This window comes from Lissotriton helveticus, chromosome 1_1 (assembly GCF_964261635.1).
Source record: "Lissotriton helveticus chromosome 1_1, aLisHel1.1, whole genome shotgun sequence".
NCBI lineage: Eukaryota > Metazoa > Chordata > Amphibia > Caudata > Salamandridae > Lissotriton > Lissotriton helveticus.
In genome coordinates this window covers 223,964,395-223,991,465 of record NC_136057.1, presented here as the reverse complement: position 1 = coordinate 223,991,465, position 27,071 = coordinate 223,964,395, and the positions used below count along the sequence as shown (strand labels likewise).

Below are 27,071 nucleotides of genomic sequence, written 5' to 3'. Positions count from 1 at the left end.
GCCTACTTTTCCTTCTGGAAAACCTAGTACCCGTAAATTGTTCCTTCTGGAGTGGTTTGCTAAGTCGATAAGCTTCCAATTAATATCATCTCTCATAGAGTGTAGAGAAGTTACATCCGCTCTGCTGCACAATCTCATCCTCGATTATAGATATTCTTGCCTCTGCTTCCCCAAGCCTAGAACACATCTCTGTGCAAGTCTTAACAACACAACGCACCGTATTTTGAAGTTTACGGACTGCACCCTGTGTGTGTAATCCCTCTGCTTTAATCTCCTTTCGGGGTGTCATTATGGCTTGATAAATAGTAGACAAGGTGATCTCCTTCTCTGCCAAGGCACCAGAATGGTTGGTCTCTCCAATTGCTCCAATACAGCTACCCGGACCACCATTCATCTCCCCATGTTGTGGTGAAAATGAATAGTCTCACACTAGTGACCCAGCTTTATCGGGTAGAAGCTGATTTGGAAACTTCCCTTGCTTTCCGCACCGTTCCTTTATCAGCACAAGCATCCAAACTTGTTTCATCATCATCCTGCATGACAGAGCTAGTCATACTTCTATCATCTGCCCAATCACCTCCAACACTCTCGTTTTCCGAGGAGTTTGAAGGCTCTGACATCAAATAGAATTTTCCACCTGAATCCCCAGAGTCAAGATCTTTTACCACATCTTTACCAAGATTTCCCATACAAGCTCCAATTTCTAGTTCTACCTCTCCAGGATTCCCACTGGCTGATGATGAGGGCAAAACCCCCTGAAGATTAACTGCAACACCCGGTGACTGCTGAGAGAGAACCGCTATTTTGGGTGCCACTAATAGTTCCCCTGATTCTTTCACCATATCCACATTAACATTATGGTTACCACTAGGGGGTATTTCATTTAGACAAATGTATAATCCAGCTCCTTCACTGCTGCATCCTAAATCTGGCACATACATAGTCTCTCCGCTCGTTGTTAATCCCGTTGCACCTTGCTGCATTGACGAAGATAAAGAATTTTGTTTTGCTCCGGGCTCAGACGTGTTATTTGATGGTGCCAGTGATGTTGCTACTTTGTTAACAGATGGGGAGGTTGCCAAACCACTCGGTGAAACAGTACCAAGGCTCTTACCTTTCGCTTTCATCAGATCCCTGGAACCTTTAGTTTCACAGTGGCGCCATCTCCAGTCCGCGTGGCTCCCAAAGGAGACATAATGTTTTCCCGCGGCACACCAGCCGCGCTACCTTGTCCGTTCCCAGCAGAGGCTAGAACATATACATGTACGGGGGGGTTGAAATAGCTGTGGTAGCCGCCCGAGTGTTAGGGCCTTTGGCATTCTTAGGTGCCATTACCGCCTGTGCGCTCCGGTCCTGGGTTTCTAGCGAACACTCTGCCTGAGCCACAGCTGCTGCCTCTGCCTCTTGCCGCCATCGGAAACCAAACACTCTGGAGCTCCACCGATATCCGCGGTGAAACTCAGCTTGCGGAAATCGCAGGGATCCCTTCTGATGCATGTAATACAGGAGCCAAAGCATGCACAAATGTTCTGACGGTGTTCATGCGGCGTGCAGGAGCCAAAGCATGCCCACATTTTCTTACGCTGTTCATGCGGCGTTCATGCCGCGTTTCCTTGCTTCGTTAGCCGCCAGGAGGTTAAAAAGGGGGGTTAGCAACAGGGAGCGTGCACCGCCTGTCTCATTCGGTCACTGATTAACAAAAGAGGATGCTGATGCTAGACAATTCGCTATAGCACTTTTTCGCTCTAAACATTGGAATGAAACCAAATTTTCTGATTTTTATTATCTTTTTATTTTATTTATTTTTACTCAAAATTTATTTTCACACAATTTATCATTTTGCATTTCACCTGATTTTTACCAATTTTTTTTGGACCTTATGTACAAAACCTAACCACAAAATTTCACAAGAACAATTTTTTCAAAAACAATACAAATTTTTCATGAACTCATTCAAACTTTCATCCATACTCCACTCATACTCTCACAGATAAAATACTGCTGGAAATACACTGTTCACAGCAAAGCCATATAATCAATTCAAAAATTCAGATGCATTATGTAGTCTTTTACTCTGTTGAAACTTTTCAATGGCTCTCAACGGTCTACGCGTTTCGAACCCGAACTGATTTAAGGGTTCTCATCAGGACGATGGTCTCTATTCAAAAAGAGCCTGGGGGTTATTTTCGTTTCCCGACGTGTAAATCACTGGTAATGCAACTTGTGTTAGGGCGGTTTGGGATTGAGGTCTTCAATGTTTTAAGCAGCTGACAACTGCAGGTTCGCTGCCTGTTCCTGTTCGCCGGAGGTCCAGTGCTCCCGACTTAATCGGTCGGGGCACCAAGCGTGCAATCTGTTCCTTTCGTGTAGACGCCGCGTTCAATTACGTAGAGGCTTCCGGGTTTCCCTCGATTCATGGGAGCCTCGTAGAGGCTTCCGGGTTTCCCTCGATTCATGGGAGTCCAGCAATCTATAAGACTAGGGGGAGGAAGAAGAGAGTAATGGGAGCCAAGATTTGGTCTGCTATAACTGATTGGATCTAAGTGTAAATAGGGGCAGTTATGTGTACGAAAAGCTATTGAATATAGTCAGTTATTATTTTGTTTCGTGATGTAATTTAGCCTGCTCTAACCCATCTTTATACCAGTTTGCATTCATTTTGTGTGTACTGTGTTATAATCTTGTTATTGTTTAATGGTTTTTTTTTTCTTGCTGCCTTAGGTGTATATTTCTTTGTATGCGAAACTGTGCAATTCCTTGCATTAAAAGGAGGAAAACTAATAAAAAACTATTTTAAGAAAATGTCATTGATATTTTAACATATTTATACAATGAATATTTCATTCCATTTCAGAATGCTAATCAGAAAATAGTACCTAGCAGTAAATAAATAATGGCTTTAAAACTGTAACTGTCTGTTGTTTTCTAAATGAAGGATACTCATGATGCTACGCATAACATCTTTGTGTGATTCAACAAAAAACTCATTAGATTGTGCAAAGGGTGATGTTCAACATACTAAAGAACAATACTGTAATGTATATTTTTCTGTTCCAGGAAAATAATTGACATGAGATGGAGAGGAAGAATCTCACCAGTGTTTCAGAGTTTGTACTCTTGGGGATCACCAGTCAGTCACACTTACAAATCCCACTGTTTGTGCTGTTCCTTCTCATCTATTCAATGACCCTACTATGGAACACTGTGATATTTCTGACTATTTGGCTCTCCACTAGCCTTCATACCCCTATGTACTTCTTTATCAGTAGCCTGGCCTTCCTGGATATCTGCTTCTCCTCAGCAGCCACCCCTAAGATGCTAGCTGATTTCCTGACTAAAAGGAAGGTCATCTCTTTCTTGGGTTGTGCCTTCCAGGTCTATTTTTTTTGTGCACTTGGCAGCACTGTGAACTTCCTCTTTGCTGTCATGGCCCTTGACCGCTATGTTGCCATCTGCAACCCACTCCTGTACCCGTCTTTAATGAACAGTAGGGCTTGTGTTCTGCTTGTAACTAGTGCATACGCAGCTGGATTCTTACACTCACTCATTGAGACTTGTATCACCTTCCGTCTATCCTTCTGTGCCACCAATACCATCCAACACTTTGTTTGTGACATTCCACCACTACTCAAGCTCTCATGCACTGACACAACCATCAACACATTGGTGCTCTCTATCTTTGGTGCAATCAACTTCATGTTTTCTCTCCTTGTCATCTTAATTTCATATGGCTATATTATAGCCACGGTTCTGAGGATCAACTCTACTTCAGGGAGAAAAAAGGCATTCTCAACCTGCGCTTCACATCTCACAGCTGTGACACTTGCCTATTCAACAGTTTCCTATGTGTACATTTGGCCAAGCACATCCATCGATCAGAAGAGTGTGGCCACAGTATTTTATACAATGGTGATCCCCATGCTGAATCCCATAATTTACAGTCTGAGGAACAAGGACATAAAAACAGCTCTCAGTAATATTGTTTATCAAAAGCTTTTTCCCAGTATTTGTTTTCAATGTAATCAGTTTAATTAGCTAGTGAAATTATCTTTTTAGGTGGTGAACAGAGGACTATGTCTGTAAGAGTGAGGAAAAATCGCATAACAGTGGACATTTACTGAGACCAGACATAAGCATTTCATTTTCAGCTTTTCTTAAGATTTAATTGGTCTGCATGAAATGAGTGTATGTACTATATTCAACTCTAAGTTAGCATATTGGCATTCCATTAAGTAACATCTACATGAGACCGCAAATGCATTACAAAGATATTGAGGTCACCATTCACAAAGGAATAGATTGTTGTAAATGTAAGCTTTTGACCACGTTGACCTTTGTATGCCTAAAAGGAATTTGTGACGGGATTCCTGCAGGCATAAATGCTTTTATGAGTGCAGATTTCTCTACTATGAGTCCCACTGAAGCACTATGGAGAAGGGCATGGTTTGCCTTGGAAGTTTGAAACACCAAAAAACATATACATTTGAGCACATTCCCAATCTCCTCTCCATGCCATTTCAATTCCAGTTGGCATGACTCCAATTCCAAATTTGTAGGGAAAAAGGATCACACTGACTTTCTGTGGGGGTGTTTGGGCAGGGCTTTCTCCAAGGGGAAAACTGTCCTATGTGTCTTTTGGGTCTCTAATTAAGCCCTGGCAGATGAAGGTGGTTGTGGATCTTTGATAGATAACGGATTGTATGAACTCTACTATATGCGATGTTGCTATTATACATGCATATTTATATTTCTGGGTACACAGGCCCTCATTTAGAATTTGGTATGGAGGGAGACCTGATGTACATTGACCATGCTTCTTCGTCACTCAACTCTATTGGGAGTTGTGGGAGGCTACATCAGCAGAGTTGCCACTGGCTCTAACAGTGTAAATCGCTGATCTTGTCACATTAATGTCCTATGGAGGGTAGGGCAACCATCAATTATTTCCTCTCCCTATGTCCACCATGTGAGGAATAGTGGATATGGGCAGGTAAAATTCATAATGAACTCCACATGCAGAGTGATGCTCCTCGAGCATGAGGCCGTTTTGTCTTAGTTCACAGAAAAGTCACTCCCACTTCAGTGCGGTAGCAGGAGCCCCCATGGTAAATGGGCCCGTTACGAGCAGTAACTTCTGAGCCAGGCAAGCAGGGATCTATAAAGACGGCAAATTGATCTTCACCATGGTGTTGGAGGCCAGTACACCTTCCTCCGTGGTGTACTGGTGGACAATCTACCAGGTCCAAATGAGACCCTTGGTGACTTTTCAGTCATGGAATGTAGAAGGTTATGTACACCAATTAAAAGTAAGAAAAGTCTTAACATAGGAAGAAAGGAGATGTTTGATATACTTTTTCATTCTAGAAAACAATTTGTTGAATATGTAACTGAAGTTCATGTCAAAGGAAATATTTAGAGAAAATATATGAAATGGAAATCCTATGCTCCTATTGTGTGTGACCTGGTGGTTGGTGCAATATTTATCACACCTGATAAAACCTGACTTTGCCAGTGTCAGAATGTAATCGGCTGTATCAAATAACACATATTACTCCACTTATTGGAATTTAATGGGCTACCTACAGTAAGGGCCTTCGAAGATAGCTATGTTACAGTTAAAATGGATATTTTGGAATTAACATTTATGTGTACATATATATATATATATATATATATATATATATATCTTCATCATAATCAGTAAAGGTTATGTAGGGTTTACATCAACAAGTGGTAACTTCAAATGCTGTGATGTAATCATCCTTGCTAATATTTTTGGGGGAGTTTCAAAGGCTGGCATATCGAGCATACCAATTTACTCAGTACACTCACATATCACCCCTTAATAAAAATAAATATCAACTTTGTTTCTGTCAAACGTATCTATGTCAAAGAAAAAAACAATAGAAGTGAAAAAATATTGCAGAAAAGGGAGTATATTCACATAAGGGAAATTGGAACCAACAAAAACAAGTGGACTGCCGTACAGAAGCACTGGATTACATGAAATATAGACGTCAGGGAACCCAGACGCATGAGAAGAACATTGGACACAGCAACATTTTTATTTTCGAATAGATCTACTTTGTCAATAACACTTTCAATAATTATGCGTGCTCGGAAACAGTTCTATTTCCAATAACCAGTTTTAATAGACTGCTTTAGAGAATCATGGGATATGTGAAATAACATTACCTTCACAATTGCTGTCTTGTCACTAATTTCACCAAATCAAAGAAATGTGTTCAAATCAGTGGTGGAAGGTTGTCAGGGCTGAGTGGTGGAGCGGGAGAAGGGGCGGTCGGGATGGACTTACCTTACCATCAGCCAGCCACATAGTGCTCTTCTGTTCCTCTGCAGACAGGCTCCCAGAGCTGCGCTCAGCATCATGAAAGCAGCGTCAGGATTGCCCTGAGCACCCTCGATTTGTGCTTTCGATTAGAAAGTGTCTCCAACCCAGCAATGCAGCTCGAGTTGGAGACATTTTCAGGAGCTGCCTGTCCCCTGCTAAAGTGGCAGGCTGGGCCAAAGGAGGGACCTGGTGAGGGGGTGGGGATCAGGGGACAAAAAAAATAACTTACCTGATCACTGCTGCCTCTGCCATGCGCTCCATCGCTCTCTTCCTGCTTCTGTGACAGGCTCCCAGGCTGCACTGCAGCCAATCCTTATGCTGCATATAAGCAGCATGAGGATTGGCCTGAGCGCCATGACGTCGCACTCCAATGGTGTGGGGGGTAGAACTGACCCACCATTTGGACTGGATGTGAGATGGGAAAGCAGCTGCTTGCCTTATTTAGGAGTCAGAATTTATCATGAGCCTTCTGACTTATTTGAGGGTATTGTGGGGCGCGTTTTGAGAACCACCAGGAGTAATTTTCATTTTTGGGGAACCTTGCCTTTGTCAGTTATGGGGAGAGTGGCGTTGTTAAAGATGGTAACCCTGCTCCGTCTACTCTACTATTTTGGAGCTTTACCGCTTTGGATCCCCGGAAAATACTTTGCCCACCTGAATACTATGGTTTTGGGTTTTTTGTGAGGCTCAGGGTGGCGCAGAGTGGCGCTGAGCAATATGATGCCCTAGGCGGGAGGGAGGGTGGGTTGGCAGCTCCTGATTATGAGGCATATTATTCGCCAGCTCGCTCGGACTCTCCTCCAGCTGCCATTGCGTGAAAGAGAGGTGCCGAGAGATCTGTGGGTGGTGCATCAAGGCTGGAATCGTGCCAATAGAAAAATTGGGGAGGGGCCCTCATACGCACCTGAGATCCCATTATGGCTCTGTGAGGAGTTACCACACGAAGGGGATTGGCAAAGGTTGCAAAGGTTGCGAGCTCCAATCTTGGGGACCTCTATGAAGATGGAATCCTCATACCCTTTCAAGATCTCATGGAAAGATATGAAATTCCCAGACAAGACTTTCTCTTGCATGGGGCATTGACGGCAGCCATTTGTAAGCACTGGAAAAAAGGGGTAGAGGAGCCGCAGGCCTTTCTCCCCTGTCAGTATGTGGTATCCTCAGTGGGGAAGGTCAAGGTGGTCACCTGTCTATATAGGAGAATTACACAGGGGTCCAGAACTCTTCTAGAGGGGTTGCGCATGATATAGGAAGTATATCTAGGGACACCCATAGAGGAGAAGCCGTGGGAGATGTTGATGGATCAAGCATGGAAATGCTCCCGGAACGCAAAATTTTAACTAATACAATTATACGTGTTTAACCGAGCGTACCTGATCCCTCTTAAACTTAAACGGATCCCGCACAACCTGTTGCGGTGCAAACTGGAAAATGCCGCATTTCTCCACATGCTCTGGAAATGTCCTCTGTTGCACGGGTTTTGGGGGGAGGTCATGGCCAAACTACAAGAGGTAACGGATCGGGATACAGCTGACTCTGGGTGTTTGTCTGCTACACTGGTTTCCCCACACTGCCTGTAATAAAGTCACCAGTAAATTCGTAGACTTAGTGTTAGTCTCACTAGCCACTGGAAAGCGGTCACTATGCCCAATACAGCGAGATGGGTACAGGAATTTATAAAGTGGGCAGACTGTGAGGGGATCTTACTATTTCAGATGGCTCGGAGAACCAATAATGACAAATTGCTTGAGGCGGCTAGGGGCTGGGTGGCGATGGTAGACCTGCTCAAGAATCCGACTGACGATGAGGACTGACCTTCTGACAGGGGAGACTTCTCCTACTGCACTGGAGCATTACCTTTGTAGTGTGGGTGGGAAGGATGACGGGTGAGGTGATTGTTCTGAGAGCATCCCCCTCGATGGGGCCCTGATCACTGGTACAATGGTTGGAATTGGATGGCAGGAGTACATGCTGCGTGACATAGGAGATAAGGGAGGGGAGCGAAATGTCTGACGGGAGGGGGGGAGGTCCTGGGGGGACGGACGTTAGCGGGGGGAGTTGTTGTGTTTTGTAAGTTGCTTATAAGATGTGAGGAGGACTTAGACTATGCACAAGTCTAGAGCAACATGAACTTGACGTCCAGGCTAGAATTGAAGGTTGTAATGGCATAGACGAGAGATAAACGGATTATGCAGCTGTCATATTAGGATTACCGGTTATCAAACATTGTATGGTGAAATATACTGTGAAATTGAAATATATTGGTCTATATGATTGAAAATATGAATAAAGTTTGTTTAAAAAAAAAATTACGTCTCACTTCAAGGCAGACTGGGAGCTTGTGCCTGCTTTCTTCAGCCCCAGCAATATTGCTGGGGCTTTTAGAATGCTTCGCTGCGCATGAGTGTTCGTCCGGCCTGTAACAGCCGGCCAAACCCTCATGCGCAGAGAAGAGACAAGGGAGTGCACAATCACTCCCTCGCCAGTGTAATCCCCCTTTCCCGGCTCCTGGGACTCATCAGAGTCCAGGGGGCTGGTCCAGGGAGATTAAAATAAAACAATAATAAAATGGGTTTAAAATTTGTTTTTTTATTGTTTTATTTGCGGGTAGTAGCAGGGGGGTTGCGCTCCTCCATCCTAATGGAGGGGCCATGGTTCGACACCTTCAGTGCGCATGTTGGTTTGGCTGTCCTGAGACGGTCAGCCAAACACACATGCACACTACTCGCCCTCACTGCTTGTCATCCCCTGGCGCCACCCGCAACACTTGGCACACTTAGAAGAAAAATAAAACAGGTTTAAAACCTGTTTTATTATCGTTTTATTTTTTTTATTTTGAGGATGTTGATGTGGGTGGGCGATGTTCCTCTGCCATAGCAGAGGAGCTGCCACTGCCTCAAATTGGGTCAATATGTGGTAGCTAATGATGTGTTTGTAGGTGAAACTGTCACTATTCACTATATCACACTTCTTCAGTTGAGTAAAGTTTATATATTACTTTCTGATAATTATTTATCAGTATAACTGTCATTTGTAGAACGGTGTTAGGTCGACCTCAGCCGATCACTATTGCTCATATACTTGACCATAGAATATCGAGTAAATGCAGATCACCACCTATCACCCTCTTTTCTCACATATGCTACCCATCATCCTGATGCCGATCAGGAAAAATATATTAGAGGTAGAATTTTGGAGGCAGAAGTCCAATTGTTGAGATTAGGTTCCTGCTGAAATGAAACTGACATTTTATTCTTCAGTAATGGTTTCAGGTGATAATATTGACATTGCAAATTGGATTTGATTTTCATCTTCAATTTTAGAAAACTAAAGTAAGCCTTAATTCCATTAATCGAAGTTTCTTTACACTGAAGTACTCTGATGGACAACAATATTCTTTGAGAAAACTGCTTATTGTTGAATTGTGGCACTGGGTTCCACATTTGTGCAAATATGTCCCAGTTTTATAAAGCTATCTCTCTCTCTTTTTTCAACAGAAAATATACACACTCAAGCAATGATGTGCATCTAGAGAGAAAACATTCAGAGCTATATATTCAACCAGCCGAAGAGATAGTAACATTAATGACACATATAAGAATTTCAAATTGAAAGAGGACGAGTAAGTTTGTCTTTTCTTTCTTTCCGCTCTTTCATTTTCCATTTCCCCTTACAGTTCATAAAGCACATTTCCTTAAGGGCGTATTATGTTTTAAAATGTGATTCAAAAGAAGGTAGGATTATTGTTCATAAAAATATTATGTTATTCCATCTTAAAAAAAAAAAAAGATCTTGAGTAGGGGCATAACAGAGGCCCCCATCATCACTGCGGTGCCTGGGGATGGAGAGGGGGTGCACTGTGCACCTTAAAGGGGCTCCCCTTTAGCTGCCCAGCTACAAACAGATAAAACACTCAGAAGCTGTAAGGAAGCTAGGAAATGGATACTGGAGGCCCCCTCAACTTACCTTGCAAGGTGCTTTTTTTAGAGGGCTATTAAATGTTCAATTTCGTATGATTAAAAAAACAAAAACCACCAATAAGAAAAAGCAGGTGGCTTTCCATCTTTCCATTTTTTGCTAACAAATGTCTGGCAACTGCCACAGCGGAGAAGGTTAGCGCATCTACAATGACACCCAATAAAATGGTGCTTGGTTCATGTCTGAATGTGGTTGATATTATATTGCATAGGTCCTGATTTAGAGTTTGGCAGATGGAGCCATGGTGATAAAGGATTTTACATCCACCACCACACCTTTATTCCGTCTTCCAAATTTAGAGTTACTGTCATCTGGCAGTGAATTCTATGGTTTTGGCTAATGCACTCTGATGGTGTTTCATGCAAAGTCATTTAAATGGTTGGTGTGCGTACATCATTGGTGATGACCTCTTACACCAAACTGTTTAAAGTTTTTATCTTTCCCAAAAAAAACTCCCACTTTGTTTTTGGAAAAGTGAGACTAATGGCCCTGACTCCATGGGAATTTTCTCCAATGGTGTGTGAGTAATTTTTTTCATTTTTTTACTGTCCCGCAGCACCAAATAGGGAGGTCAGTTGGATGACTTACCTTTGATTGCCCCTACAAACAGAGTACATTTTTCTCCCACAGTAAACCTGTTGGTCTGCCAGATTCAAAATTAGGTGAACGGACTGAGAGTTTAGTGGTTAGGGTACTCCTTCATCGTTGCAATAGCCTTCCCTGTTCAACGTCCTCTAAATTGGGCCCTTATTCTTTGACAGATGGCGATCCAAAATTCATTCAGTTTTAGTCACGTAACTGCTGCACCTGGCCCTCGCTGCATGGTCAACCCCAAATGTTTTGCCTTAACACTCTACTTTTTGCTGAATTTCTAACTAGTAAAGAGGAACTACATGTGCCCAAGGCCTGTAAACTAAATGCTACTGATTGTGCCACCCATATAAGTAGCCCTTTCAACATGTCTCGGGCATGCCATTAGAGAGCTTGTGTGTGCAGTTTTAAACAGCCATGTCAACATCGCAAAATAAACATTTTGACAGGCCGAATGCTTCCATTTTAATATATACATCACCCCTAGGGTAGGCCCTGGATATTCCGCGTAGCTCCAACCCACACATCCGCCACTTCAAGGCTGCTCTTTGTACCCTACTGAACACCACCTGTGAGATTCTCCTTGCTTATTTCAATAATGTGTGTGTGTGAAGTAGTGTGGCTCACTGGTTAGAGGCGGCAGACCCGAGAGCAGAGGACGGCCCGGGACCAGGGTTCGATTCCCGGCGCGGCAGGTTTCTGGACCAGGGTCAGCGGACTCAATAATTCTCTCGCCTCGGTGCCCACTCTGATCAGCGTTCACACTCGGCAACTCTGGGCATTAGCTTGCCTCATCTTCACTAACGGCCCCACCAGACCGCCGGGGATGCCTGGTCTCACCCTGGAGATACCCATTAAGGGACCATCTCTCAGGGAAGCCAGGAAGGGTTTCGCAGCGGTCGAAGCGCCTTGGGACCCTACGGGTAAGTAGTGCGCTATATAAATGCCTATACATTTACATTTACATACTGTTGAACGCAGACGGGGCTGTTTGCACAAAACTTGAGAAGGAAAGCTTCAGTGGACTAATTTGGGACTGTATCCGCCCTGTGCTCCATCATGGTTGGACTGAACCTTTGACTTTGACCCAGTCTGGAGCAACCAGATAGCCGCAAGATGTGCTTTATGCTTTTAGGTGCTATATTGCAGTTTATTCCTTAAAATATGTTTGGATTTTTGTCATTTTTTGTCTTGTGTTATTTATTAAATCAAGTTTTATGTTTCTAACCTGTTATGGGAGCTTTGGATGTGGGTTTTTCACTGTTTTACTGTTGCAGTGTTGCACAAATACTTTACACATTGTTTCTATGTTAAGCCTGACTGCCAAGTTACTAAAGGGTTGAGCACAGTTTATTATGTGGTTTCCTTGTGACTTCACCCTAACAAGGACTGTGGCTGCTACTTGTGAAGGGTTTAACCCCATCCCTCAACCAGTAACCCAATTACTCATAATGAAAAATATATGCAATATATAAGCATTCTGAGAAAGGCATCTTGTGCATAGTTCGATTTAATGACAAATCATCTGCCATTAATTCCATCAAAGTAGTATATAATGTATATCTACATATATATATATTCACTGGAAAAAACACAGGTTTCAGGGACATTATAATTATGAATTAGCATTTAAAAAACCTTAGATATTCACTGATATTTCACTTATACAAAACCAGAAAAATTCAGCTGTTATAGTTAGCTGAGCTAACCATAACTCGCACCCCTGCAATGCACTGCTAATGACGTCACATATTACATCATTCATCACGTGGTCAAGGACATCTGTGGGTTTTTTAGTGAATTTCCCAAGGTTTTTTAAATGCTAATTTCTAAATATGCCTATATAGGTAGAACATGTACAGAAAGAGGAAGAACGGAACATAGAGAGGCAAGAGAAGTACACAAAGAGGCAAGAGAGGTGCATAAAGAGGGAAGAAGGGTGCAAAAAGGCAAGAGGGGTACAGAAAGAAGCAAGAGAGGTCAGAAAGAAGCAAGAGAAGTACAGAAACAAGCAAATGAGGTGCAGAAAGAGGCAACAGGGGTGCAGAAAGAGGCAAGAGTAGTATAAAAAGAAGCAACAGAGGTGCAGAAAGAGGCAAGAGGGGGAAGAGAGAGAGGAGGAAAAAGAGTTGTAGAATCAGGCAAAAGAGGTAGAGAAAGAGGGAACAGTGTTGCAGACAGAGGCAAGAGAGGTGCAGGAAGAGGGAAAAAAGGGAGACAGAAAGAGGGAAGAGGGGAGCTGAAAGACGCAATATCAGTGCAGAATGACCCAACAGAGGTGTAGAAAGAGGCAAGAGTGGTGCAGCCAGAGGCAAGGGAAGTGTAGAAAGAAGCAACAGAGGTGCAGAAAGAGGCAAGAGATGTACAAAAACAGGCAAGGGTAGTGCAGAAACAGGAAAGTGCTAAAAGAAGCAACAAAGGTGCAGAAAGAAGCAAGAGAAGTGATGAAAGAGACAAGAGAATTGCAGTAAGAAACAAAAGAGTTGCACAAAAAAAAGCAAGAGCAGTACAGAAAGAGGCAAGTGATGTGCATAAAATGGCAAGAAAGTTGCAGAAAGCTGTAAGAGAAGTGCTGAAGGAGGGAAGAGATGTGTGGTAAAAGGCAAGAGGGGTACAGAAAGAGGCAAGAGAAGTGATGAAGGAGACAAGATATGTGCAAAAAGAAACAAGAGCGGTGCAGAAAAAAGCAAGAGAAGTTCATAAATAGGCAAGTCAGGTGCAGAAAATGGCAAAAGATATACAGAAAGAGGTAAGAGAGGGTCAAAAAGACGCAAGAGGGATGCAGAAACAGACACAAGGGGTGCAGAAAGAAGCAAGAGAAGTGCCGAAATAAGCAACAGAGGTACAGAAGGAAGCCAGAGAACTGTAGAAAGAGGTAAGAGAGTTGCAGAACCAGACAATAGAGGTGCATAAAAAGGGAATAAGTGCAGAAAGAGCAAGAGAGGAACAGAAAGAGGGAAGAGGGGTGCAGAAAGATATAAGAGGGGTGCAGAAAGAAGCAAGAAAAGTGCAGAAAGAAGCAACAGAGGTGCAGAAAGCGGCAAGAGGGATACAGAAAGAGGCAAGATAAGTGTTGAAAGAAGCAACAGTGGTGCAAAAAGAGGCAAGAGAGGTGCAGAGAGAAGCAAGAGAATTGCAGAACGAAGAAACAGAGGTGGGCAAAAATATGCAAAACAGGTGCAGAAAGAGGCAAGAGAGGTGCAGAAAGAGAGAAGAGGGATGCAGACAGAGGTAAGAGGGGTGCACAAAGAACTCTTGAAGTACCAGGCAATCAAGGTACAGAAAAACGGAACAGGGTACAGAAAGATGCAAGAAAGGAACAGAAAGAGGGAAGAGGGGTGATGAAAGATACAAGAAGGGTGCAGAAAGAAGCAAGGAATATACAGAAAGAAGCAAGAGAAGTGCAGAAGGAAGCAACAGAGGTGCAGAAATCGGCAAGAGGGATACATAAAGGGGCAAGATAAGTGCTGAAAGAAGCAACAGAGGTGCGGAAAGCGGCAAGAGAAGTGCAGAAAGAACAAACATAAATGCAGAAAGAGGCAACAGAGGTGCAGAAAGAGGCAAGAGGAGAAAAGAAAGAGACACGATTTTGGCAGAAAGAGGGAAGATTAGTGCGGAAAGACGCAACAGGTTTGCAGAAAGAAGCAAGAGAGGTGCAGAAAAAGACAAGAGAAGTCCAGAAAGAGGCAATAGAGGTGCAGAGAGAGAGAAGAGGGCTGCAGAAAGAGGCAAGAAGGGTGCAGAAAGAAGCAAGAAAAGTGCAGAGAGAAGCAAAAGAGGTTCAGAAGGGGGCAAGCGAACTGCAGAAAGAGGCAACAGCTTTGCAGAAGCAGGCAAAAGAAGGGCAGAAAGAGGGAACAGGGGTGAAGACAGAGGTAAGAGAGGTGCATAAAGAGGGCAGAAGGGTGCAGAAATTGGTAAGAGGGGTGCAGAAATTTGCAAGAGAGGTGCAGAAAGAGGCAAGAGAGGTACAGAAAGAGGCAAGATGGGGTACAGAAAGAGGAAAGATGGGGTACAGAAAGAGGCAACAGAAGTATAGAAAGAAGCAAAAGAGGTGCAGAAAATGGCAATGGGGTACAGACAGAGGTAAGAGAGGTGCAGAAAGAGGGAACTAGGGCGCACAAAGAGACAATAAAGGTGCATGAAGAGGGAACAAGGGTGCAGAAAGAGGCAAGAGGGGTGCAGAGAGAAGCAACAGATATGCAGAAAGAGGCTAAAGTCCAGAAAGAGGCAAGAGAGGTGCAGAAACAGGCAGCAGAGGTAGAGAAAAAAGGACCAGGGGTACAGAAAGAGGCAATATGGGTACAGAAAGAGGGAGGAAGGTTATAGAAAGAGGCAAGAGGTGTGCAGAAAGAAGCAAGTGAGGTGCAGAAAGAGGAAAGAGAGCAACAGTGGTGTAGTAACAAGCAAGAAAAGTGATGAAAGAGAGAAGAGAGTTGCAGAAAGAAACAAGAGAAGTGCAGAAAGAAGCAAGTGAGTTGCAGAAAAAGGTAAGAGTGGTAAAGAAAGAGGCAAGAGAATTGCAGAAAGAGGAAAGTTAGGTGCAGAAACACGTAAGAGGGGTGCAGAGAGAAGCAACAGAAATGCAAAAGGAGGCAAGAGAAGTGTAGAAAGATGCAAGAGAAGTGCAGAAAGAGGCAAGCGAGGTGCAGAAACAGGCAATAGAAATGCAGAAGGAGGGAATAGTTTTGCAGGAAGAGGGAAGAGGGGTGCAGAAAAAAAAGCAAGAGAGGTGCAGAAAGAAGCAAGAGAACTGGAGAAATAAAACAAACAAGGAGCAGAAAGAGACAAGAGAAGTGCAGAAAGAGGCAAGAGAAATGCATAAATAGGCAAGAGAGATGCAAAAAGAGGGAAGAGGGTACAAAAAGAAGCATGTGAAGTGCTTAAAGAAGCAACCGAGGTGCAGAAAGAGGCAAGAGGGGTGCAGAAGAAAGAAGCAAGAGAGGTGCAGAAAGAAGCAAGAGATGTGCATAAAGAGGCAAGAGAGGTGCAGAAAGAAGGGAGGTACAGAAAGCGGAAGAGATGTGCAGAAAGAGCCAAGAGAAGTGCAGAAAAAGGAAGAATGTTGCAGAAAGAAGCAAGAGAAATGCAGGAAGAGGCAAGAGAGGTGCAGAGGGGTTTGCACACCATTAGTACCAATTTAACACCCACATTTGGCAATAAATAACAGGTGACGATTTTATGTTTGCAATGGGCCTTCCACCATGCTGTAACTATTGTTGCTTCATTTTTGGTAACGTTTGAGCTGTTTGCACTAAAAACAAGGTTGTTTTTGTTCAAATCCACAGATTATGCAGAAGATGATTGATTATTTTGTGGAAAAGTAAATTTTCTCATGTTCAGTGTCCCTACGCCTCATCCATCATATGTTATGTGTGCATGACCAATATGCATATGTTATTCCCCATGTCCGATTAAAGACGCAATTCCAGTTGTGTCCACCTCTAGTATGTTAGTTTCCAGTCCTCGTGAATACTACGAATATTAGGCCTATGTAAAGTAATGTTGCCACGTTTCCCAGTGTGCACGTTATTCCATTATAAAATCCCCGTTTCCAGGCCTCAAAAGGGCCCGGACCACAGACTCAGCTTCTGTTTCCTGAAAGCCTCGCTGAGGAGCGATACAGCCCCCACCTGTATCCTCGACCCTTCACTTACTTCCTGCCTCGCAGTGCCCGGTGCAGCTCGGCTCTGCCTCTGAGTCTGCCAAAAGTATGTTATAGTTCCAGTTATCAGTTCAGTCCTCCTCCTCTGCATTCCTGAGCTACTGAACTGCATCAATAGTTTCCGTCATTGTCTAGCCTTCTCGTCTCCACGTTAGAGAAATACTGTATTAATGGTCATTTAATATTCTTCATCACGCACTACATGTAGAATAATGCATGGTCCAGTCTTAGAGTCAAGTTAGCTTCTCCCCTCATGACTTCTAGTTCATATCAACATGTTCCCTAAACATCAGATACCAGATAGGGTTTAGGTACATGTCGCTCCGACCCTCCAGACTCTAGTCTCTGCTCCTAGCACAGAGTTCGTAGCCCCCAGCTTCTCCTAGTAATACGTCATTGCCAAGTTTTCGCGCACCATTAGGTTAGAGGTCCCGGCTCCTTAGGTAGCCCCCTCCTATGTTTCCGCCCATTCATGACATATTCTGTTACGTTTGCATCACATGTCTATGTATACTCCCAGTTACACCTCTTTTTACTGTTATCTTTCGCGACTGCTACGCGTCACGCCTTCTGCTCCACCCACTGCTACGCCTACTGCAATGTAATGCTATGTGTTTGCGCTATGTATATAAGTCAATGTATTGTTATTAAAAATTAGCGCGCTCATCCCAGACCCAGCCCCGGCAGCTGCCGGGCCTTATTGTCCTATTCCCATGCAGGTTGTCCTGATCCTGTCCTTATGCTGTAATAAACCTGCAGAAACTCCTACTACCTCGAATCTTGACTCTTATTTATTGAGCTACCTGTTATGTTATAAGTCTAGTCAAAAATAGGGTATTATTTATTTATTTACCACATAATGGCGCCCGAATAGGGACTTGCCCTTTCCCCACGCGTCGGTGAAGCCACGCCGACCCCCTGACCCTCTGCAGTCGTGACGGAACCATACCGTGCACTGGCAGATATTTCTGCTCCAAGTATCCCTCAGGCCCACGGAGGAGACGGAGGAGGCGGTCCAGCATCCGAACGAGACGGTGGAGGAACGCGGCGAGTCCCGACCAGAGCCCAAGCCGAGAGTCCAAGGTCCGAGGTATCCGGAGGCCCACCTGTAACTGAAGTCCGAAGTTCGTCGTCCGTCGTCCAGTCCAGTCCGAGGCCTTCCGTTCCGTGCTGCCCGGTGAGTACCATTGCTGGGGTAGTATCTAGACAGGACCAATCTAAATTGACTCCTGGTCCGTGGGTTGGTGGTGCCCAGACTCACAAACGAAGTGTTCACCTAGGTGGATACGGGTCTTGATGCGTTCCTTTATGGGACCGGTATGATCCGTACTGTTACAGCAGTGCATCCAGTAACTCTAGTCTGTTCCGTTCTCGAGAAAATCTGTTCTGTTTCTGTTCTCAGTATTTCAGGTAATATTCTGTTCGAACTGTTATTTATAATGTTCTTTATGTATTTTACTGTTGTGGTATGAGTGCGATGTGATTTCGTGTTTTTATTGTGTATTGTATGGTGTCCAGATTATAGTTCAGTCATGCCTATATTTTCCAAGTTACGTCAGTTAAAAACTAGAAAGGGTCTGTTAGAGGAAGCGGTTCCTGTTCCGCCTAGGGACAGTCCAGGTCACTTTATGTATCAGAAACATGGCATAAGCGCCATATTGTATCTAGATTTATGGGTAGAGTATACCAAACAGTTAGAAGAAAAGTATAGATGGCCCGTATCGGGTACATGGGATGCCGAATGTATCATGCGAGTAGAAGAAGCATTATGGAAAAAGAAAGCCAGACAGTCACAGAAAGATGCCATCGAGTTATGGCGTAAGGAAGCGCATAGAAGAACTGAAAAGGAAGTCAGAAAGTCAGAGTTAAGTAGAGAATCCCAGGAACGAGCCCAAGAAAGAGAATTAATCGAGATAGGTGAACAAGTCAAAGCCGAACAGTCAGACAGACAGAGGCATGCCCTCATTAGGGGTATGTATCCTCTTCTTGCCGAAGGTTTGCCAAAAGCGACCCCAGAGGCATCCAGTAATTTCCCGCCACCATTAGTTCCGACCAAGCTACGTCACAAACCGACCGCAGCTGATATTTTTATTTCGTCCTATCTGGACGACACAGTCCCAGAATATGCAAATCCTGTTCGCGCTCCGCCAGTCCCTGTAAACCAGGTAATTCATGTTCCTCCAGACACCGGAGTACCTGTTACGGTACCCCCGGTCCAGCCTACAGTTCCATTTCCCACTCTGCCAGGACGTAGAGCCTCAGTAGACGACTCCAGTCTAGGGGCCGCAGGAGGAGCTACTCCTCAAACCCCGCCGCCACACAAGCGTTTATCAGCACTCGAATTACATGCTCAAGCATCACAGCGTACTCCTAAAAGTAATAAGTCTGTCACAGAAATCAGGCAAGCCCTTAACGAATGTGTCTATGATCCAGTTCCAGGCGAATATACTATGGTTTTATATTCCTTACGTGTAAGGAGAGTGACCGAGTATCTAGTCACCTTGCCGAATATGAAAGAAGATCTAGACAGAATATATCGTTTCATCCGTACAGGGGATGATCCAGAAAGTATTGGCGAGATTATGCCTCAAAGGAAAGCCGAAATTCAGCTCATGATATTAAAGTTCCTGATCAATTGTCTAATAAGAGAACAAGATTACCCCTCTAAAGATCCCGCCGAAATGAGAATCCTGACAAGGTGGAGTGATAATATAGCCGAGGGTAAGCACAAGACCGTCAGTGCCATGGAGAGTATGTACAAGAAAATTCGTAAAGAAATAGTAAAGATACACGACCAGCGTAAAGCAGCACAAGTAAGCGAGAAAGAAAGTATCTCTGATCCTGAAGAGGAAGACGAGAATTCCGCCAGAATAGCGTATGTAGGAAAATCCAGATTTCCAGATCGCCATTTACGCCTAGAACCCAAGTCTGTTTTTCATCATCCAGCACCAGAACAAGGTTCTCTAGAACAAGTATTTCAAGCTACCGATCACATTCTGAAATCACGAGTCGGTTATAGTGAGTTAAGTACCATGCATGAACAAGAACTAGCCCGATCAGCAGTCCGATGGATTACTGATTCTACCACTTTTCCAGACGAAATAGTGGCACAAATGTTTCTGAAACTGCCCCCAGCCGAGCAACGACTGGTGGGTATGTATATGATCCAGCACCTCATTACTCTGTATGAGGGTCAACATTCTGATCCAGGTCCGTTGCATGATATCCTGAACGAGTTACTCCAGTATAGATGGAGAGGTCTAGGTACCGATTTAATTAGTGTCATTCTAGAACAGCGCCACAAATATAGAACGTTCCTGAACCCGCATTTTGTTCATGTCTCACCCCCAGAAAATAAGCCATTCTACATAGACAGACAGAATCCGTTACGAGAAGTCCACCCAGTCCAAGGGGCGGGTGGCGTAATGCAACGAGTGTTTGTATACACTCCAATTTCAAAGATGGAACTTCTTGAAATGAAGAAATTAATTCCCTGTCATGACAAAGATCCAGCAGGGTTCCATAGAGAATTAAAAGACATGCTCCGTATGGGAGAATACACTTACCCAGATATCATTAAAATGTTAAAGGTCCTGTTACCCGCAGGGGTGTATGAAAAGTTAAAGGAAAAAGAATGGGAGGTGGGAGAGAAAAAGATCGATTGGGCAGCTCTAGAAGCTGAAGACAAGGCACGAGTACCAGGTACCGGTCTTGGAGATAAATGTAAAGAATTACCAGAATTATTGATTCAAGTTTTACCCAGATTATTGACAACTAGGAAAGAAGACTGGGATGCAATCTCAGCCTGTAAACAGAAACAAGATGAAGATATTAGTGATTTTTATTCTAGATTCGAAAAATGTTTCAGTATTAACAGTGGTCTCAAGACAAGTAGTGAGTCATACCCTCACCTTTTCGTTACCAAATTAGTCGAGAATTCAAGTCCACAAATTAAAAACCGAGTTTTGAAAGTCGAAAGCACCTGGCAAGCAAATACTCCGTCCCAGATGCTCCAGATGCTCCAGTACCACCAGAATAGAATCAGAGAAGAGCAAGAACACGAGAGAAAACGTATGAAAGACACGAAAATGAAAGTGCTAGTTGCACAATCTGTTCCTCAAGACAGTCAGAAGAGGGGTCCGAATCAAGCCAGTCATCCTGCAGCTCCCGTTAAAGGGAACTGCAATTATTGTAAACAGCCAGGTCATTTTATAAACGAGTGTGCAGTTCTGAAACATAATATAGCTACTGGTAAGACTAAAGAAAGACCACGTCCGCCGAGACAAGAACAAGTTTCACAGATTCCTCAGTCACAGAATGCACAACAGACAGTTTCCGCACCGCAGCCTATTGCTGCAACACAGCATGTTACATCACAGATGTACCAGTATGCACAGTCTGAGTATCCAGAGTACCAGTCATATTCATGAAACAGCCTAGAGAGGGAGGTAGGCTTGCCTCTCATCGAGATACCCGTAGATCAAGAAGGTCCTTATGTTCACAGTCAAGTATTAGGGAAAGACAGAAAGTTTTTGATCGATACAGGGGCAAGTAGGACCACAATTAGTCATGCCGAAGTTCCAGGGGCTCCGCTCTCAGGCTCAAGAAATGTTTCCCTTGGATTTTCAGGAAAACCCATCGTTAACGAGATATCAAAGCCAGTCACTCTAGAAGTAGGTCCATTGTCCCGTACTACTGATCTGTTACTTACTAAGTCATGTCCAGAAAACCTATTAGGCATTAAGACACTGAAAGAGTTAGGTGCAGTTATTTGCTGTTCCCCAGAGGGAATACGTCTGTTCCTACGTGACTTTAAGGGTCACTATGTATTACGAGATTTTGATTCCAGATTGTCTAATGTTCCACAGCATTTATGGGCGCAAGGTCCAACTGATGTAGGTTACATGCAAATCACACCCCATCGTGTGACTCTCAAGCCAGGTGTAGTGTTACCCCGAATCAGGCAATATAGATTGCCACCCGAGGCTGTAGCAGCCTTATCCAAAATTATTGACGAGCTCATGGCTCAAGGAGTAGTTGTAGAAACTGACTCCAATGTATGTAATTCTCCGATCATTCCAGTCATGAAACGTACTGATCCAAATGCACCCCCAGTATATCGATTAGTGATTGATTTACGAGAGCTTAATAAATGTATTATTCCACAGTACCCAGTTGTCCCAGACATTTCTTCCTTGTTAACAGCCATTGATTCCGAAGCCATGTTTTTCACTGTCATAGACCTCAAGAATGCATTTTTCAGTGTCCCTATTCATCCAGACAGCCAGTTTCTTTTCGGATTTTGTTTAAATGGAAGGAGCTATATGTTTACACGCGCTCCTCAAGGTTTCACAGAAAGTCCTAGTATTTACAGTCAAGCACTTAAGAGACAACTAGACAATATTCACATGCCAACTGACACTGCCCTACTCCAGTATGTCGATGATCTACTGATCACTGCCCGTTCTGAACGTGCTTGCGAGCGTGCATCACTTACAGTTTTGTATTTCCTTGCCGAGATGGGACACAAGGTGTCACCTTCGAAGCTTCAATTCTGTGTCCAGCAAGTGGTATACTTAGGACACTTGCTGTCCAAGAGGGGTAGGCAGTTGACACCCGACCGTATCCAGTTAATAGCGAGTCTTCCCCAGCCCAGAACCCAGAAGGAGGTACGTGCCTTTATCGGCCTTACTTCTTATTGTAGACAATGGATTCCCCAGTATGCATTTCTAGCCAAGCCACTGATACAGTTAACGACACAGGAGGCAGCCGTAGCGACTGTCCTCCCTTGGACATCTGACCATACACTTAGTTTCAATGAGTTAAAGAAAGCCCTATGTCAAGCTCCAGTTCTAGCTACACCGAACTACAGTAAGCCTTTTACACTTTTCGTTACTGAACGCGAAGGTACAGCATTATCTGTTCTCACACAAGATCAAGCAGGACAATACAAGCCCTGTGCTTATTTTTCGAGCACACTAGATCCAGTCGCCCAGGCGTTGCCTGCGTGCCTCAAGTCAGTTGCAGCCACAGCACTAGCTATCAGACAAAGTGATTCCATAGTTTTAGGACATTCCCTGACAGTACAAGTCCCACATTCAGTAGAAGTTCTTTTAAACCGAACACAAACACAGCACTTGACAATTGCACGTTTAACAGGTTATGAATTGACACTGTTCCAGCCACACATAGAAATTAGACGCTGCAACGTCCTGAATCCTGCTACACTGTTGCCATCAGTTAATTCAAATCCAGACACACATGACTGTGTGGAAGTAGTTAACATTACGACAAAGCCAAGACAAGATCTGACAGACATTCCGTTACCAGATCCCGACCTGACACTTTATGTGGATGGTTCATGTATGAGAACTAGTACAGGAGAACTAGTCGCCGCGTATGCAGTGACTACTGACACTGAAGTTATCAAGACACACCGTATTGACACCCTGTCCGCTCAAGCAGCAGAGCTAGTCGCTCTGACACAAGCCTGTATACATGCCAAGAACCTGAAGGTTAATGTTTACACAGATTCACGTTACGCATTCGGAGTTGTACACGACTTCGGAGTGCTCTGGCAGGAGAGAGGTTTCATGACTTCTCATGGAACCAAGATTCAGCATGGTCTCCTTATTCAAGCCCTGTTAGATGCCATACATTTACCGACATCCATTGCTATCATGAAATGCAAAGCACATACGAAAGTTACAGACATTATTTCCCAAGGTAATGATCTAGCAGACCGCACAGCCAAGCTTACAGCACAGACTCCAGACATTCCAGTTAATCAGACACATACTCCAGATCCGACTACATGCATGACAGTTAAGGACCCTACTCAAGATGTCATAGATATCCAGTTACATGCTACCCCCGATGAAATCAAGAAATGGTCTGAACAAGGAGGGGTCCAGACAGATCAAGGATGGTTAACGAAGGGTAGAGCCACATGGTTTCTCCCCGATTCTATGGTTCAAGTCATTATCAATACTGCACATAGTCCAGCACATTTAGGAGAAAAAGCTATGTTAGACAGTATCCAGAACATTTGGTTCAACAAGCATTTACGAGCTGCAGCCAAGCAGAAAGTCCGCACCTGTATGATATGTTGTCAGTTTAATCCAGGTAAAAGTGTCCCGGTGGAACAAGGTGGTTTCCAGCCCCCTGACCACCCTTTTGAGGTCCTCCAGATGGATTATATTCAGATGGAGCGATGTCGAGGTTTCAAGTATGTCCTTGTAGTAGTATGCGCTTTGTCCAGGTGGACAGAAGCATATCCAGTCCCAGATTACACAGCCGCGACCACTGCCAAGCAGTTGGTTCGTGAATTTTTCCCTAGATACGGACTCCCTAGAGTCGTATATTCTGATAACGGCCAGCCATTTTCATCTGAACTCATGAAACACGTTTCCCTGTTGTTAGGGTACCAGTGGAAGTTTCATTGTGTACGCCATCCTGAAGCAGCCGGTCTCGTAGAGAGACATAATCAGACCCTGAAAATCCGTATTGCAAAAGTCTGTAAAGATAAAGGTGTGGACTGGCTAGTAGCTCTGCCAGTCGCTTTATTTTATATGCGCATGGTCGCACATTCCAGATCAGGTCTGTCCCCGTATGAGGTCGTATTCGGCCGCCCCCCTAACATGTGGGGTACTCCTAGACCCCGAAGTATTACCGATGTTTCATGTAATATGCTGACAGATTACCTAGCTTCCTTGATGTCTGCCCTCAACTCATGTCGTTCACAGGTTGCCGCCGCATTTCCAGACAATACCGAGGTGGCACCGCACGAGATCGTTCCAGGCTCCCTTGTGATGGTCCGGAATTTCGACAGATCAAGTCCGCTGGAACCACGTTGGAAGGAGCCACGTCAGGTCCTCTTGACCACCCGAACTGCCGTCAAGTTGGAAGGCAGGAAGGGGTGGGTCCATCTTTCTCATGTAAAACTTTTCAATGGATTGAAATCCGTCTCCAGAAACATTTCCAAGGATTCCCAAGATTCGAAAGATTGCCAGAACATTGTTTTAAAGGACTGTCCCGCACAAGACATTATTACAACCCCTCCCTTGTTAGAGAAAACTCTGCAACAGGAGTATAAGTTAAAATTAAGGTCTAGTAAAATAAGTCAGTCAGTTTGATTGTATAAGTCCTCCCCTAGGTGAAACGGTTAGACTGTTTCTGACATGTATAAAATAGACCCCCATAGTGAGAGAGTCAGTCGAAGTTCACTTCAATGTATCGTTTTTCTGAGTTTCATATTATTCATCAGCATAATGATTTCCTGCACCAGCTATGCGTTCTATCTGTATTTACCAGTTCCTCATGTAAATATGTCTGCTAATGCTACAGTAGAGCACACGTTTAGTGATCTGCCTCCTCACGAATATTCTTACCGCCTCGCTATGCGCAACAACACATTTATCCGTATGTTACATTATTCACACCAGACCAGCAATGCCACTAATTGTTGGGTGTGTGGTCGACTCCCCCCTTTCCAGACACCGAAGGGAGTTCTGCCACTGTTTCCTTATCCATTCTCACATAATGGTTCATGTGGAGCATGGTCCACGTTAACGTCGTCCTCAACAGATATGTCTTTTCTTAACAGTACATGTTTTCCAGACAAGCAAGGTCTCCCCCACAGAACAGGTTTAGATCTAGAAAATGAAGTATATAATTTAGGAAATTATTCGTCGAATTTCATGGTCCTGAATGTTCAGTCTGATACTACTCCAGACTTACCTGCTATTTCAGTACTACCTGTCAAAGGCGAATTATGTGTCCGTAATTATGGTTCTGTACATGTAGGACATAGTGAATGTACTACTGTTATCAAGTATAGTGACAGTGGGAAATCTATTTTCAAAGCTTCACGTCATTCTTATTTTATTTGTGGTCAAACCGCATATGTTCGTCTGCCCCTCGATTGGGAGGGAACCTGTTACATTGCTTTCCTACTGCCACCTGTTTTCCTAGCGCCATCTGATTATCACAGAAACACACATCTAGTACACATTAGACATAGAAGGGAGTCCCCAATTGTCGATTATACTGAAACTACTCTAGAACAGTATACAGATTTCAATAAAGGTTTCTTCTTCTTTGTAGGACCTGTCCAGAATAGTAAACTGATCCGTAGGTTAACAAGAACCCTTGAAGCTGTAGTTAATGAGACTGCCTCTGCTCTAGGTAACCTAACCGAAGAACAATCTGCTATGAGATTTGTCGTTTTGCAAAATCGTCTCGTCCTTGACGTCATACTGGCCGATAGGGGCGGGGCCTGTAGAGTCATTGGATCTAGTTGCTGTATTTTCATTCCAAATAACGCGCCGTCTGTTTATTCAGCTATAACCAGACTCCATAAAATTGCCCATCTGTTACATCAAGATCCAGGCACCTGGACATGGTCCGGTTGGTTCTGGAATATAATTTCCGCCTGGGGATGGAAAGTCCTGTCCTTTCTAGGTATTGCAGTAGCAATTATATTTAGCTGCTGCCTCTGTATACAATGTGGCCCTGCGATTTGCAGCATGTGTGCTACCTCTTGTATTCCTAGTCCCAAGCCCCGTTCTAAATCCCGTTCCAAGACAATTCGAGACGAGCAAATGATACTGTATGAAATGATAGATGGTATCATGAAAATTGATGTTTCCTGATGGAAACGTAGTGACAAGGAGGGAATGTGGAAAAGTAAATTTTGCCATGTTCAGTGTCCCTACGCCTCATCCATCATATGTTATGTGTGCATGACCAATATGCATATGTTATTCCCCATGTCCGATTAAAGACGCAATTCCAGTTGTGTCCACCTCTAGTATGTTAGTTTCCAGTCCTCGTGAATACTACGAATATTAGGCCTATGTAAAGTAATGTTGCCACGTTTCCCAGTGTGCACGTTATTCCATTATAAAATCCCCGTTTCCAGGCCTCAAAAGGGCCCGGACCACAGACTCAGCTTCTGTTTCCTGAAAGCCTCGCTGAGGAGCGATACAGCCCCCACCTGTATCCTCGACCCTTCACTTACTTCCTGCCTCGCAGTGCCCGGTGCAGCTCGGCTCTGCCTCTGAGTCTGCCAAAAGTATGTTATAGTTCCAGTTATCAGTTCAGTCCTCCTCCTCTGCATTCCTGAGCTACTGAACTGCATCAATAGTTTCCGTCATTGTCTAGCCTTCTCGTCTCCACGTTAGAGAAATACTGTATTAATGGTCATTTAATATTCTTCATCACGCACTACATGTAGAATAATGCATGGTCCAGTCTTAGAGTCAAGTTAGCTTCTCCCCTCATGACTTCTAGTTCATATCAACATGTTCCCTAAACATCAGATACCAGATAGGGTTTAGGTACATGTCGCTCCGACCCTCCAGACTCTAGTCTCTGCTCCTAGCACAGAGTTCGTAGCCCCCAGCTTCTCCTAGTAATACGTCATTGCCAAGTTTTCGCGCACCATTAGGTTAGAGGTCCCGGCTCCTTAGGTAGCCCCCTCCT

General features: G+C 44.0%; 1 protein-coding gene across 1 annotated transcript in view; it reads left to right on the top strand.

Moving 5' to 3' along the window:
- Positions 1-3,075: 3,075 nt before the first annotated feature.
- LOC144760603 (olfactory receptor 5F1-like) overlaps positions 3,076-27,071 on the top strand; it is a 29,845-nt gene continuing 5,849 nt past the window's right edge. The window contains exon 1 of the mRNA XM_078646541.1: positions 3,076-4,003. Within this exon, the coding sequence (XP_078502667.1) occupies positions 3,076-4,003 (928 nt within the window). The remainder of the gene's footprint in view (positions 4,004-27,071) is intronic.